The sequence below is a fragment of the Dermacentor variabilis genome, chromosome 10 (assembly GCF_050947875.1).
Source record: "Dermacentor variabilis isolate Ectoservices chromosome 10, ASM5094787v1, whole genome shotgun sequence".
Taxonomy (NCBI): domain Eukaryota; kingdom Metazoa; phylum Arthropoda; class Arachnida; order Ixodida; family Ixodidae; genus Dermacentor; species Dermacentor variabilis.
The window spans coordinates 25,054,427-25,070,732 of NC_134577.1; the positions used below are offsets into that span (position 1 = coordinate 25,054,427).

Consider the following 16,306-nt stretch of genomic DNA (forward strand, 5'->3'; position numbering starts at 1 on the left):
AACGACATTTTTTCGTTCGTCCTTATAATTATGTGCCACTGCCACCCTTACTCCTTTATTATTGTAATATGTACAAGTCCAAATGAAGATTAATAAGTAAAGAAAATAAAATAAATAAAAAATAAATAACAATAGCGTATATGCTAAACACTAACGAAAATTAAGTTGAGCTGCATTATTAAATTATGCTTGTGCAATAGCAAAACAGGCAATCTTATTGTAAAAGGAGCCTCTGAAAGCCAGAAAAGACACAAAAACGAAAGATGGGGTGGCAAATGCTACCTTGAAGTTTCTGCACTAGCTCGTTTAGACGTAACGAATTTTGACCATGCTGGGCCTAGTTCAGTCTGTTATCAGTCAAGGTGGACAACACTGTATTCTAGAAGAGCCGAAGACTGAACTTGGCAAGTTTCGAGAACTGCTACTGCACCACAGCTGCACAAATACAAGAGAATGCTTTAAAATCCATAATTTCACACAGGCAGCATTTCTCTGTGCAGGCATACTGGTGCTGGGGTTTCGGCATAGAGTTGAAAAGAAATAGTAGTTTGACCTTCATTTTTGCTGTTAGTAATCAGTCTCTTATCATGACATTACTGTAAATAGAGTTTGGAAAGAATACTTCATCTACCTAAACTGTATTTATGTTTCTCTCTAGTATCTAACAACTTTGTTGCATTCTAAGTGGCCATGTTCAGGTCTCATTCAGGCCTTTACATTCAGAAGCAACTAGTAGGTGGCACTCTTCGGCCATCCCTAGCCCTTGCACCAGTAAAACCTGTGCGAGACCATCAGAAACTAGAAGGGAAATCACAACATGTGCTTCCGGTGATCTGTCACAACAGAGGGACCAGTATCAGAATTTTATTGTGCCATCCTTGGCTGACTGATAGCGACTGTGACCCTGATAGCCAGGGCGTGATGACCAAAAGGCCGAATTGTAGGGGTTTGCTTGTCCTTGAGCTCCCTGTCGTGGCCCTTGTCGCATGTCACCATGCGACAGGTTGGCCTGTCGGGTGAGCTTGGACGCGACCTCGATGCACAGAAATCGGGAAGCGGACTTTCAAAAGTTTGGTCTGACCCTGGCACCTGACTTAAATACTCACGCTCTTGGGGCTAGCTAGCCATTTGCCTTGAAAGGGCTTGCTACAACTTTGGGTAGCAAAAGGGTAGGTCCCCTCCCTCCCTCTCTTTCTCTCTCTCTCCAAGAAGGAAGGCTGGAACCTTTTTTTTCCTAGCGTTTTGCAATGGCTGCAACCTCAATTTATCAGCGCAGTTGCAAATGAAAAACTGAGAAGGGGTGGTGGATTTCCTAAGGATGTGTCACCACGTTATTAAGTAGAACATCACTAGATTTAAAGTTCTATGGAAATACAACTGATGGGAGGAATTGTCAGAAGTGCTGAACTAATGCCTATGATGTCTGGAGGTCTTTTTCTTCTTTTTTTTTTTTTTGCATAAGGATCCAAATTCTTGGGGGAGGCAACAACACAAAACTATGCCATTTCTCAGATCTTTTTTTTATGTATAAGCTTTTAAAAAACACGGGCCTACACACTAATATGCTTTCTCCCCGGAAGAATAAAGGAGAAAGTGCTGGTGCATGAATGCATTTGTTAAAAAGTGCCTGGGTTAATTACGTGTACCCAGTCATCACTAGATGAGTCTACGCAGCAATAAGCAGCTTTAAAATTCCTGAAGTTATGTCATTTGACTCTGCAACCACTGACTGTGCGTCCCTCCTGCAGTTTTCTTTTTGTTGCTCACTGTGACCTCTGCTCGCCTGTCCTGTGTGTCACATGCATTGCCAGAGTCCACTTCCAATTTCATCCAGAGCATAGTCATCTCTTGCCTGCTCACTAATCCATGTTGCCATTTCTGTTTCTTTCACACTTGCCTGTCACTGTGCTAGCACATTGGGGAGTTTTAACTTGTGTGCATATTGCCGCCAATAAAATACCAGAACCCTGGTACAGCAGTGCTGGCAGTGACATCTTGTGGTACTTCGTTCGGCCACATGTTAGAAATGTTTCTGCATTGCATAACTATTCTTCTTGAAAGAGAAGAATAGTCGAGTGTCCTGTTATTGGCACTGTTGGTTAAAGAATGTGTCCAGGCTTTCACCATGGCTTTGGCGGCGTGACACAAATTGTTACATCAGAGTCCAGTCATAACACCATTCTGATATAAAGAAGTTCCACTGCCGCTATGAAGGAATACTGAGACAATAAATGTAAACTTTCGTGGACACAGATGCTTAAATGGTTAAATTGCAAACGGCTACTTAAGAATGCACCTTTCAAGTCGCATGTCACATGACCAAGAGTGACATACCTCGGGACATACCTCGATTCCCACAAACTAAGTTGTGTACTGTGTGCTGTTGCCAGGATTCAACGTGTGAGCGCACATTTTCCACGATTCCTTGAGTGAAAGCAGGTATAGAATGGCATCGAGGAGATTGCCTTGCGAAGGCTGGATGCCTGTCATACTCCATCCTAGTTCTTTCTTCCATGATGACCCCCTTCTGGTGACAAACATTGAAAGACCTGGTGTGGCTTGCGGGCCCTCCCGTCTTTTTCCCCCCAACTCCAGGTGGCCCATGAGGCAGAGGAGGAGGAAGTGACAACCACCCCTGGCATGCCGCGCAAGCTGTGCCTGAGCACAGCTGTACGACGCCAGCCCCTGCACCCAGCGCCCAAAAAGGCCAAGGTGCAGCATCCCACTGTCATCAGGGGCCAGGGCGAGGACAGCAGCGACGAGGGTGAGTGACAGTGGGCAAGTGCATGACATGCTAGAAATATAAAATATGCCACCTGTGGCACGGTGGCTCTGTGGCTGGGGTGTTCTTGTTGCTCAGCATGAGGTTGCAAGTTCGATTCTCAACCACGGTTGCTGCCCGAGTTAGATTCCAACACTCGAACACATTCTTCTTAAAACTGCAAAGTTTGCTTTCACAGACTGCCAAAATGGGTCTCTAACTTCCTGGTAAGTCCACTAGGTAGCAACTTGCACTTGTTTCTAATGTGCGCTAAGGCCGAGATTGACATGCACATTAGGATTGATTATGAAAGTGAGGCTCTGTCTAGCCACACTTTATTGTCACTGGCATCGAAACTTCTGGAGATTGTGGTTGAACTTGGCCAGTACCTCTATTCATGCCACTACAATTCAAAGATGAGCACGCCTGTTGTCAACTTTGCATCTTGTACTGGGGTGTTCGGAAGCAAGTATGTAGTTGTAAAGAAAGTAGATGAGCTGGGAGCTATTTTTCGCCAAGTGCTCGTAATAAACTTAATTTTCTGCCCTTAGTTGATAGGCTGGTGATGGCAGTAGCTGGGGCGTGATGACCAAAAAGGCCGAATTGTAGAGGCTTGCTTGTCCTTGAGCTCCCTGCCTTGCACTCGTTGCATTTCATCATGTAGCGTGTGGACCTGTTGGGTGAGCTTGGACGCAGTCTCGATGCACAGAAATCGGGAAGCGGACTTTCAAAAGTTTTGTCTGACTCTGGCTGCTGGTGCAATCATGCCTAAAGTTTGGGCTAAATGGCCATTTAGCTGTAAGGGATTATTAATTAAATTCCTCTCTATTACCCAAGTGGGTAGTGAAGGTAGATTGTTACTTCTAAATCTGTACAATTTCTATTTCTATGCCCCATTGTAGCGTCTCCGTTTGTCTTGAATAGCAGTTGCTTCATGTCGCAGAGATGAGATTGGGTGACCACTGAGTGTACTGGAATAGGTAGGAGAAAGAGCTTGAACATGGACTTTTCAACACAGAGTCGGAACACAACTCAGAATGACAATTCCATTGCTTTGTGTCCAGCCTGCAGCGACTACATCGTGATGAGTGCAGGACACAAACACAATTGTGCAGCTATATTCAATTGCTCATTAGTGAACCTTAAGTTGTTAAATCCAAAACGCCCAGGTGCCATTTCATGTCAAGCAAACTTAGAACAATTTGTAGCTCTATATATTAGCGAGTACATTTGCACTAAAAAACAGAAAAGCTTTTTTGAAATAAAACCAATAAGTACAGTCGCTGAATGATTTTTCTTACTTCAAAATTCGAACTTGGTGGATATTCTGGACTTCACAAATGCACCGTCAGGTTTCCCATAGAGATAATGCACTTTCACAACCGTTTTTTCAGACTAATTTATGCCCTAAGGTTAAATTTTCTGGACTGAATCGCTCGTTCTGAGCCACGCTACCCGATCTTGCCGGCCGCCATGTTGGTTCTTGCGCGCTGGCTTGGCCGGCTTGACATCCAATGGCCCGCTCTATACCCTCCAGGATTGGGAGGCACACGCCATTCCCCAGTCTCCGAGGCCATGTCCGCTCTTCCTTGGTTGACAAAACGCTCCATAGTACTCCACTTTTCTCTTTTTTCTTGTTGTTTCTTCTCTTCACCCTCCTACCCCCCCCCCCCCCCCCTCCACCACCGCTGTTGTCATAATCACTTGCTGTGGTAGTTTCGTTCACCATTCTGCATGTGGTGTGTCCACAGAGCAAGTGCGTCTCGCGGACGTTGCATCTTTGAGTGTTTGTGCGGCTTCGCATTTGGGTGCTCGGTGCCACCTCATGTGCCTTCGCGAGAGCCAAGTGACGCGAAGAAACATAGCTTGTTTCTTCAATCACGTTGGTGGAGATCGCCAAAGTGGGAACTGACTGTATTTGGAGAAGATGTCAGTCTTGCGCAAATCCAAGCAAAACTGATCGCCTCCAAGCGTACTACAAGGCAGGACATTATTAGAGATTTTTTCAAGCAGCTAGCTCTAATCCTAATAAATTTGACTTTTTTGCCTGAACAAAATTTTCAGGCTATTTCCCTCATCCCATGAGATTGGGGAAATCGGTCAGTAACTGTACAGTAATGAATTAGAAATTGGTTTTCTACCCTGTTTCTTGAACAGAGAGTTCACTTGAGAATGTCAAAAACACTACTATGTTTTTGCATTGTGTTTCGCATGCTCAAATCAGCATTTTTGAGGTATCAGACCCTGGGTAACAAAAATGATATATTAGGCTCTGTGGAGTTAAAGTAATCTGAAGCATTTCAGGACTACGTCTCTCATAGCTTGTGCATTGCTTTTGGGACGTTAGAACACTGAAATTTGATTGTGGAATTCCTTGCCTACTGCTTATCTCCCAGGGTGGTCGTCGGGAGGGGACACCTCTGTGTCAAAGGCCAACAGCAGTACCGCCACATCCCCGGCGGCCACGACAGGTGGCAACGGCAGTGGCAGTCTCGGGGCGAGGGAGCCCGGTAGCTGGGCAGCGCCGTACATGGACCTGTGGAACTTCCGACCGGCCAGCCTGTATGCCGAGCGACAGCTCAACCGGCACTCCTCCACCCTCGAGCCGCACTGCGCCCTCTGCCTGCTCTTCCGGCCACTCCAGGTGGGTAGACAGGCACTGGGACAGCAGCAGCATGGGCCACGTGTGCCCTGCTTGTTTTTAAAAGCACACTAAGGAGAGGCGATAAGTCAGTTGACACTGATAAAGCCATCAATAAAAGCACTACTATTGTAAATTTCATGTTAATTGGTTGATATTAGAACAGAAAATTAAGGTCAAAGTTGCACTGAAAGACCGGCACCAGTAAGTCGGTGTGGCATCCCAGGTTTCAAGATGCTTTTTTGTATTTGGACCATTGTGGCTCTAGAAGCTTTTAAAGCTGACCAAATTCAATCTTTCGCTTCTTTAGAATGCAGTGAAGTCCATCTTTACCAATAGAAGGTTGGCTATACCCAAAGAGAGGGCCTAAACATTCATGATGTCACAGCCAGGTGGACCTTTGTTTTTGTATCTTTCCTGGTTTACCAAGCCTTCTCTCAGGGCAAAAGTGGCATTGTTGGTATTGCAGAACGGTGATTTAGCAAAACATAAAAAAATGATATTTCTCTTTGGCGTGAGTCTCCTTGCTGTTGTAGATGTGAGCAGATGTACTAATCTTTAGAGGTAGGCATGTGTCCAATACGTAATATTAACCATACACTAGGATGCCTACTCTAGAACTTTTTACGCAGCACCTGTGATGGAGTGAAGACGGGCCCATGTACAAATACTTTGTTTGTGCAAATTTCAGAATGAGCTTTCTCCAGGTCGTCTAAAAGAATATGAATGCTTCTCTATAGACCACAAGCTCGGTGGAGGCATATAATGTAAAAAATAAAGGAAACATTTGTATCTGCGACATATCTCTCTGTGCAGCAGGGAACTTTGATTCATCAATTGTTGGTATAGTAAGCATGCATGTTGACAATTTCATTTTGCCCATGCTTGCACAAGACATATTTGTGCTTGCTGGCATGGTTTCATTATGAAAAGTGAACTTGCCAGCTCGAAATTGACTTTGTTGTGAGGGACATTCTTTCCTTTCCTGGCCTTACCTCATTCCATTTCACAACCTTTTAAACCCTAATAGAGCTTCCTGCAGGTTGACCAGTGTGGTTTGCCATTAATTAATGTGTGGAAGCTAATGGTGACCTGGTGACGCGTTTCGCCTGCTGTGCAGTATTCACGTGAGGAAACGCCCCGAGAGCAGCCCACAGTGCCAGAGTCGAGTGCCGTGTGGATGCCTGCCGTGTGTTTCGTCAATGGTGGCCTGGACGTGGTGCGTAGCGCCGAAGTGGGCATGCCAGAGATTCCCGACACAGACGTCAAGTCGAGCGAGCTGCTCGTTTGCTCCTCTTGCTCTGTCTGCGTCCACAAACGTGAGTCTCGCATTATGTTTTGAAGCTAAAGTCCTTGAGTGTTTTGTACATTCCTGTCGTTCTCTTGGGGTCAATTTGTCGAGTTTGAATGTGAAAGGACTGTGGGGCAAAAGACTATAAATGCTTTCCGATAGATTGCAAGCGTGCACAGTCATATAACATGTACCGTATTTACACGATTGTAAGACGACTCGAATGTAAGTCGACACCCCCCCATATCGCTTGACCGGAAAAAAAAAAAAAAAATAAGAGAGCATACCCGAGGGCGCATTCGATAACGAAAATTTATTAGTAGCTGACATGGTCACTGGACTACTCGTCTTCACTAGTGCTGCCATTGCCATCGTTGCTGCGGTCCCACAGCGTGTCGCGGTCCAGCGAAATTTCAAATTTGGCAAATGACCGCACCAGGACATCTTGCAAAACAGCAGCCCACGCAAAATGCACCCAACCACACCAGCCGTCAGGGAGGCTCTTTTGACAGGTCCGGTTGGCGTAATTTCGCAGTCTTCTGCCGCCAGCCATTCGCTGTACTCACGGCGGAGCAGAACCTTACAATTAAGGCGAAGGTCCAGGCTTGTTTCATGACCACGTCGCACTTCACTGGAAGGGACCGATCACGCATTTCAGCGACGTACGCCGCAAGCTTAGCCTACAGCTCCAGAAAGCGTCCATACTTCGGCACGTGGGAAATTTCTCACTTGCAGTCACACAGGTGAAAATTTCGCTTCGCTTGCGGCCCGCTGGGCAGTGATTTGTTTCTTCGGCTTAAAGGATGGCAGCCCTCTTGAACGCTGCTGTGAATGAGTGCCGAACGATTAGTGGGCCTGGAGCACTCATGACAACTGGGGAAGCATAGAAGTAGCACATAGCCGGCAGTCAAGTGGAACGCGTCAAACCAATACCAATTCCATAGAGAAAGCCAATGCCTTTAAACAGAGAAAGAGAAACCTGCGAGCGTTGTCTGCTCTTCCATGAACTACCGGCCTACAGGTACTCCCCGCAAGCGCCGCCATTCTGAGGGTGCCGCCGCAAACGAGAACAGCAGCGCTTCTATCAACTATTGACCCCCCCCCCCCCCATGAGTGTTGCATGCACTGTAAGACTCTCAAAAATGTTGAAAAACCTTTCCCAAAAGCGAACAAACACGCGGGATAGCGAAAAGATACGGGTAGGGCCATAGAGCAAACATAAAATTGTAACCACATTGTAGCTCCCGTTGGTATCGCTTTTTTTTTTTTTTTTGGCGGGGCCATGTTTTGGTTTCGATTGTAAGTCGACCCCCCAACTTCAGACTTCCAAATTTAAAAAAAGGGGTCGACTTACAATTGTGTAAATACGGTACCTTCCCGACAGACTCGGCACAACAAACACTGGACGTGACAAAAAGCACGGCAAAGTGGAAACCTTGCTGGTGTGTATGGAACCTCGAAGTGCCATTTGTTATAGGAGTATTCGTGACTGCAGTGTCATAAGAAAATAAGGAACTCTCAACTGCCGTATTTACACGATTGTAAGTCGACCCCTTTTTTAAAATTTGAAAGTCTGAAGTTGGGGGGTCGACTTACAATCGAAACCAAAACATGGCCCCGCCAAAAAAACGCGATACCAACGAGAGCTACAACGTAGTTACAATTTTATGTTTGCTCTATGGTCCTACCCGTATCTTTTCGCTATCCCGCGTGTTTGTTTGCTTTTCGGAAGGGTTTTTCAACATTTTTGAGAGTCTTACAGTGCATGCAATACTCATGGGGGGTGTCGATAGTTGATGGAAGCGCCGCTGTTCCCATTTGCGGCGGCACCCTTAGAACGGCGGCGCTTGCGGGGAGTATCGGTAGTTCATGGAAGAGCAGACATTGTTCGCGGCTTTCTCTTTCTCTGTTTAAAGGTCTTAAAGGCATTGGCATTGGTTTGACCAACTTTTTGACGCGCTCCACTTGACTGCCGGCTACGTGCTACTTCTATGCTTCCACAGTCGTCATGAGTTCTGCAGGCCCACTAATCTTTCGGCACTCGTTCACAGCAGCGTTCAAGAGGGCTGCCATCCTTTACGCCGAAGAAACAAATCACTGCGCTGCGGGCCGCAATTTCGATGTTTCCAAACGGGTGGTGCAAGAGTGGCGACTGCAGCAAAGCGAAATTTTCACCCTGTGGCGGCAAGTGAGAAATTTCCCACGTGCCGAAGTCTGGACGCTTTCCAGAGCTGTAGGCTAAGCTTGCGGCAGCGTCGCTGAAATGCGTGATCGGTCCCTGCCAGTGAAGTGTGATGTGGTCATGACACAAGCCCGGACCTTCGCCTTAATTTTAAGGTTCTGCTCCGCCGTGAGTACGAGTGGCTGGTGGCAGAAGACTGCGAAATTACGCCAACCGGACCTGTCAAAAGAGCCTCCCTGACGGCTGCGTGTGGTTGGGTGCATTTGGCGTGGGCTGCTGTTCTGCAAGATGTCCTGGTGCGGTCGTTTGCCAAATTTGAAATTTCGCTGGACCACGACGCGCTGTGGGACCGCAGCAACGATGACGATGGCAGCACTAGTGAAGACGAGTAGTCCAGTGACCATGTCAGCTACTAATAAATTTTCGTTATCGAATGCGCCCTCGTTTTTTTTTTTTTTTTTCTTTTTTCCGGTCAAGCGATATGGGGGGGTCGACTTACATTCGAGTCGACTTACAATCGTGTAAATACGGTAGATGCTTTTCATCCTCGCGGCTTTCGCATCGCAAAAAATGCACCCAAAAAGGCATTTTTTGAAAAACACATTTTCAGTTTCTAACGGAATCTATTTTTCTATCTGATTCTGAAATGTCATCACTGTAAACTGTGTAAAAATGCTCTAAAAAAATTTGTTTTAACAGACAAGGGGGCGAAAAATTTTATGGAAATCTAGAAAGAACAGCGTTTTTCAAGTCACAATATCTCCGGAACGGCGTAACCGAACGCTGCCATCTTGGCCTTGTCGGAAAGCATATTTCTCCGTCTTCAAATTTACCACTTCAGCTATCTCCTCCATAGAGAAACAGGCTCACAAAAGGCAAATAATTGAAGGTCGTGCCAGGGTCTGCAATTGGCTGCTCCCGCCACGTGACTCCAGCGTGGTTTTGCTATTGGTCCGGCGCTCGCGTCGTCTGCTCGGCTCGGCTCTTTGCACCTCGCGGGTCTGCACAGTCTACACTCTTCGTAATCTCGGCATGTCAAAACGGTTGCTACATGGACATCTTGCCCGGAATCCTCGGACATGCGGCTAAGCCTTTCAGCGCTCGGTGTTTCGGAATTTGCGAACCAAGCACATTGCGCACGCAATCCTCGGACTCGTGCCTTAGCATTTCACGCCTAGGCATCTCTGATTCGGCAACCAAGCGCATCGCACAGACTTCTCGGACCATCGCCTAAGCATTTCGTGCATCGGCGCCTCCGATTGCGTGACTAAGTATATCGAGGTTCTTCTCCTTAAGCCCGCGACTCGGTTTTCCGCGCATTGCCATCTCGAACTGCGCAACTAAGTGTATTGCGCGTCGACTCCTCGTACTGTGGTGAAGAGCATGAAATGTGAATTGTTACGAAATATGACGCTTGCTTGGGATATTGCATGCATTCAGGGATGGAGAACGTTAGTCTTTTTGCATAAAGCAATTTGCCATGTTGTTACTTCTTCCAGACTGTTACGGTGTCACTGTGCCCGTCATCAAGGAGACTTGGAAGTGCGACCGGTGTGCAATTCAACCTGTCAGCGTGGTAAGTTCCGACTTGGCTTGCACGGTTCATTCTAAAATGACCTTTTGCAAGCATTAAGTGTGCTTTTGCATTTTGAGCATTTCTCCCGAGTTTCTACAGTGGTAGTTTACTGCCATATCCATCTGCGATGTTCAATTTTGTTGGTCAGTGCTGCCATGAATCACCTGCACTATGGGCAGCTAGCACCAACACTTGGTGCGCCAGCCGCAGCGCTCTAATTCATAGCTTAGTGAGTGGAGGTAACAGCTCGGTTATCAGGGTCCATTGTAACGAGAGTCGACTGTATCTTTATGGGTTTGAGCCTGGGTACGCCTTATTAGGATGTGCTTGTTAGGTTGAGTTAATGAAGGTTGTCATACTGAATGTAGTGTCACTAGAATGTAGCATAAGAAAATAGAGCCCCTAGCTAGGGTGTTATGGAGCACCCTGTGCACATAACCACATGCTTTTCTGTCTTCTGCAGGAGTGTTGTCTGTGCTCGCTGCGCGGGGGTGCCCTGAAGCAGACGACGCATGGTCGCTGGGTGCACCTGCTGTGCGCCCTGTTGGTGCCCGAGGTGCACCTGGTGGACCCGCCCACCCGTTCACCTGTGGACGTGCTCAGAGTCACACCGCAGAGGGCCCGCCTGGTGAGTCTGAACTCTTTGGCAAGTGTGTGTGGTGTCCATCACTGTCTGCACTGTGGCCACTGGAGAGAGTCCATTCAGTTTGTCCTGAACTTTGCGAACCAGTTGGCACTCGCTGGGTGCCAGTTCCTACTCATGCGCAACTGCTCCCGCACAGCCTGCATGAATTTTGGGGCTGTATTCTCAGACTAAGTTTCGGGGATAGTTTCACTTTCCCGCGCAACGATTGTGTCGGACGCATTGGCATCTATGAGCGGCACCATACTTATACTTGGCCAAGTGACAAGTGCAATTTCTGAGCACATTGCCAGGAACTCTGTCAGTGCAAATGGATGCATTAGTGCTAGTTGCACAAAATCTCGCGTAATCTTGTAAAGGTATGCCCAGATGTGATAGTTGGAGACTACAGCCCCTGCACTACCTTTCCAACGAGTGCTGGGAATGCTGAGAACTCCTCCTTCACTGTGAAAATTGCGATGTGCAGATGCCACCGTGTTGAACTAGAGAAATGAATGGCAAAGTACAACACTGTAGTTATGGGAATGACGCCAGGGTCAGCATTTCGAGACCAACTTTAATATCAAAATTAGGGGTGTGCAAATATCGAATTTATCAAATACAAATCGAAATCATATACGGTAATACCTAGTTAACTCGAAGTAGTAAAAATCAGAAAAAATGTCAAGATAAGCCACATTGCGGAAATTGCAGTGAAAAGTCAAGTTCTTTCTAAAAAATTCACCGCTCTTACCAGCTTTTCAACTAGTGCTTCAAAACTGGCTCTTCGTAAAGGTTTCAGAGAAAAAGAAAACATCGTAGATATTTCAACCAGCTTCATTTTGCGGCACTGCCATTTTGCTCAGTGCAGAAAAACTGCATAAGGCTGGTCTGCTTTACGATAGCACTTAGACTTAGGAAGGCGTCCTCGAGCTGCTTTACACACCACATCAGCCGATTGTTCCAGCCTCTGCACTCAACTTTATTTCACAGCGAAGCATGTTCCTTGTCTCGGCTGATATTAGCACCTCTCAAGGTCCTTCGTCGTCATCTTAATTGTCCCCTCCGTTTGTAACCATCCCAACGATTTCGGTGCCAGTGAATTCACCGGTCACCGGCACATCCTGCTTGCATAGCGCGTACTTGCAAAAGCTCACATTGTTTTTTCTTTTTTTTTTTTTCTGGCACCATTGCTGGTAATTTTGAACACTTCTTGGCGGAGTTCCTCGCAATCAATAAATTCTTCTGTCTCTGCCTGTGGCAAACTGGTGGCACGAGCAGTTGACAATAGCTGTAAAGCAGTTGGCGGTAGCTGCTGAACGAACTTGCTGCCAGGTGCTGCATAGAAGATGGACTGCTCCCAGCAAGTCATCTTCATATCCGTTACCCTTTTTATACAATAATAAAATTAGCTGAAGTAAGCTTTTTCTGTAGAACTTGCAGTCAACATAAATCACACCTTGGTCCATCGGTTGCAGCACAGATGTCATTTAGGCCGGCAGGAACTCTAACCGCGTCCAAGTTAGATATTTTGCTGTGACCTGGGCAATTGTCCACAATGAATAGCACTTTCGTACTCTTATTTGCCACCTTGCTATCAGTTGTGGGGTCTTCGGGTCTCACAGGAGTACCGACCACCGCGGGTTCGAGCTTAGCGAGCCACAGGGCCGCGTCAGCCGTCAGCCTCTAGCGCCGCTGCGCGTGAACTCAGGCCACAAGGGGCTACCGAGCGACGCACGCAAGAACACAGTATTGCCTTAAGTTGACGGAAACCGTTTATTGTCTCCGACGGCACCCAACACTGCACGAACGCCCGGTCCCGGGACGGCGGGGAACCAAAGGGGTCCCGTACCAAGGGCGAAAAATACAGTTAGGGGCGCCTGTAGCACGTCGCTGTGAGAGCACAGGCTCAAGCTGGGACGCGCCGCTAGGAAAAGTCCCGGCGGCTATGTTACTTGCTCTCGTGATAACCGATGGGCCAACTCGCGAGAGCTCGGGCAATCTCCTTCGGCTTGGGCCTCCGATTAGTGCAGCTCGGCGTGGTACGACCTCGCGCGAGCACTAGGCACCCGTTCTTCGGCTTAGCGTCGGGATAGGAACAACACGAGGTACGCGCTCCCTGCACGGGCAAAGCAAAGGCACCGTGCGTGAGCTCAGTCCTAGTCACAAAGGTGTCGGCGGACGAGAGGAAGCATGTACGTACCGGGCGCCGTTCAACGAGCAAGAGAGTCGCTACCGTCACGGCAGTAGCCACCAGGGGCCGCGCCGTGACGTCACTTGCTCCACCCTCACCGATAACCACCGCGAGTGGAGCGTTACCGCCAAAACTGGTTCGCAGCGAGAATGATGTGGCTTTAAGGATAGCAGACATAGGTGAAATGCACCCCCGCAATGGCGCGTTGAATTCCCCAAATCCCCACACAGTAACCCTAGTGTACTCTTCAAAAAGAGTTGCCGTCATTCACGCTGCTTTGTTGGCTTGATAGACAACGCCATTCTTTCGAAAGTTGAAAACTATTTGAAATTGCGACAGCGCAAGGAAGCACAGTAGGAGACAAGACAACAAGGATAAGCGCCGTTCATGTTTTATTGCACTGCCGCCCTTTCAAACAGTTTTCAATTTTTATGCTTGCTAAGGGTAATTTTTGTCATGTGTGAGACATGCACCGTATAGTTTTGTACAGCTTTGAAAATACTATGTGTGAGCGCTCCTTTAACTTATTACTCTCTCCCACCACCTCCCTCTCCTCCCAGCGCTGCACGTACTGCCACAAGCTGCGGGACCGGCTCGGCTGTCCCCTGGAGTCGGGCGCGTGCATCCAGTGCACGTCGGGCAAGTGCACGACAGCCTTCCACGTCACGTGCGCCCACGCCGCAGGTGTCTCGTTCCTCACCTCCGACTGGCCACTGCCCATCTTCATAAAGTGCATCAAGCACAGTTCTACGCAGGGCGACACCAAGGTCAGGGAGGACACTACTCTTTCACGACTTGAGAAAGTGACACCACGGGAGGTAGCGTGTGCTGTGGTCCAGCAGTACTTGCATTCAGCATGCTAGGTTCTTTCAAAACAGTGGGCAGACGAGCTCTCTCCATCAGGTTAATTCTGCAGAGAACCTTTTAATGAGTCAACACGTTCGCTCAGTGGCCACAGCATTCTCCTGCTGCTGAGCATGGAGTTGGGGGTTCCGATTCCCGGCCACACTTCAATGAAGGCAGAGTGAAAAATAAAAAAGTGTTCATAGATTTAGGCGGTCAAAATTCATCTCATGCCTTGGCATGACAGGGTCCCTCATAGCTCTGGCATTGGTTTGGGACGTAAAAATTGTAACAATTCACTTCTAGACTGCCCGTTCACGCACAGATCCCAAAAGACTTCTGGTTCGGGAATATCATCAAAAGTTTCAGAGTGACTAAGCAAGACTGTCGTCTCACTGACAGCTTTGCCTGCTCAATTGTGCCCATTTGCACGACCAGCACTGGGACCACTGTTTCCCGACCTCGTGAATAGCACCGCCACTTGGTACTACTCAAGCGGCCCAACTTGGCTTGTCGTCGCGCCAATTTGCACTGATTCTCCCTGCTTAAGAATTCTTCACAGGTGGCAAATCACGCCAAACCTGATAATGGAATGGCACTGCTCACTTTCTGCCGGTGCCGTCCCTTATATAAGAGTAGGCTGTACTCTATCTTAAAGGGACACTAAAGGCAAATACTAAGTTGACGTGGACTGTTCCAAAACTTCCAAAAACCTTTCAAAACTTGTTTCGTGCCAAGAAAAGACTTTGCTTATAAGAAAATTGCAATTGAAGGGTTTGAATGCCTTTTTCTAAATTTAAATCTCTCGCCACGGAACCAAAAGAGTGGTTACGTTGCATATGCCATTACCACCCTTTGCAGCCGTCGGTAAGTAACATGGCACCCGAAAGACGGTGGTCCTGAGCCAAGACAGAGCGGTGGATTCGCCACTGCAGCTGCTATTTGGTCGAGTGGCGTAGAGTGTTCAGTCATCCCGCGACATCACATGGGAGTTGAATTGTCTGCTACTTGCAATTTGTGAGAGTTTCGCGAGTCAGCAATCCCAGCGCAGCACTACGCGATAACGAAATCACTGAAACGCGAAAAGCATTGGCAGTGTGGAGTCGAGAGAAAACAAAACCTTTCGATCGCCCACGCCGTTGTCATCGGTAATTTCAATGAGTTTCCTTTTTTTTTTTTTTCTAAAAGTGAAATAGAACTGGACAAATAGCGTTTTATTTCATCTGATAATACAATGCAAGGATGATTTTTTTCAACGAGTGGTTAGGTACTAGTGACAGAATTCATCTGAGGAGTGCTTTCGTCATCGGGCAAGTACTTGAATGTCCCGGGGGAGTCTCTAATCATGTCCTGCATTTACCTCGATTTCTCGATTATTACCTTAGAGATTCTCGGGCACTAATCTATCACTTTGGCATGACTTAATATTTGCCTTTAGTGTCCCTTTAATTTCTGTGTACCTAAATTAATGTCAGCTTGCTACATTCTTGTTATGCAAGACTAGACTTTCAAGCATGTGCAGCTCCGTGTATTCTTGCCTAAAATTTGTGAGGATTAAATTTTTTGAAAAATTTTCGGATATTTAATATTTGATTGGATATTTGGCATCTTTTTTCCTACTTTGCTTTGATATTCAATTTGAAATCTGCTATTCGGTACTCGCGCACACGTAAAATGTAGTCAATCAGAAATGTTAAACACAACCAAGCCTCAGTGACACACAAACCAGGGAAACATCTCAGTATATTTGTGCATTTCCACGGCATTAGTGAAAGTTTGCTGCAGCATAAAGCCATTTGTGGGTAACATTTTCAGTGTCCTTGGTGTCCTTGACTTGCCACTTGCGGAATGTCCTCTGCAGCGCCCGCCAGCCGAGCCCCTGCCAGCGGTGGAGCCCGGAAGTCGTGTGGTGGCCAAACACAAGAACGGCCGCTACTACTGGGGACAGGTACGAGATTGTCGCAGCCAAGACTTCTACTCGGTAGACTTCGAAGACAACTCCTCCTGCGACAACATGCGGCCAGAGGACATAGTGGTAAGCGTGCCACAACTTCCTTGTATGCGAAAAGAACGGCATGTCCATATCTAAAGTTGCTTTTTCATTTCCCTGTGAGTGAACAGTAAACTCTGGTAAGCTGAATTCTTGGCTATACCAAACAATGTGGGAACGTGTGGTCGGATTTCCATAGACTCACT

General features: G+C 47.3%; 1 protein-coding gene across 11 annotated transcripts in view; it reads left to right on the forward strand.

Annotated features, from left to right (window-relative positions):
* Positions 1-16,306, forward strand: part of LOC142560177 (lysine-specific demethylase 4C-like) — a 62,636-nt gene that overhangs the window by 23,938 nt on the left and 22,392 nt on the right. For 9 of the 11 annotated variants that reach the window (XR_012823311.1, XM_075672073.1, XM_075672069.1 and 6 more), the window contains 7 exons: positions 2,596-2,764; positions 5,158-5,405; positions 6,523-6,721; positions 10,375-10,451; positions 10,915-11,079; positions 13,828-14,085; positions 15,972-16,145. Coding sequence is in view for 10 of the 11 variants with exons in the window: in XM_075672073.1 (XP_075528188.1) it covers positions 2,596-2,764; positions 5,158-5,405; positions 6,523-6,721; positions 10,375-10,451; positions 10,915-11,079; positions 13,828-14,085; positions 15,972-16,145 (1,290 nt within the window). In the remaining variant the exon portion in view is untranslated. The other 2 variants (XM_075672077.1, XM_075672070.1) reach the window with 2 other exon arrangements.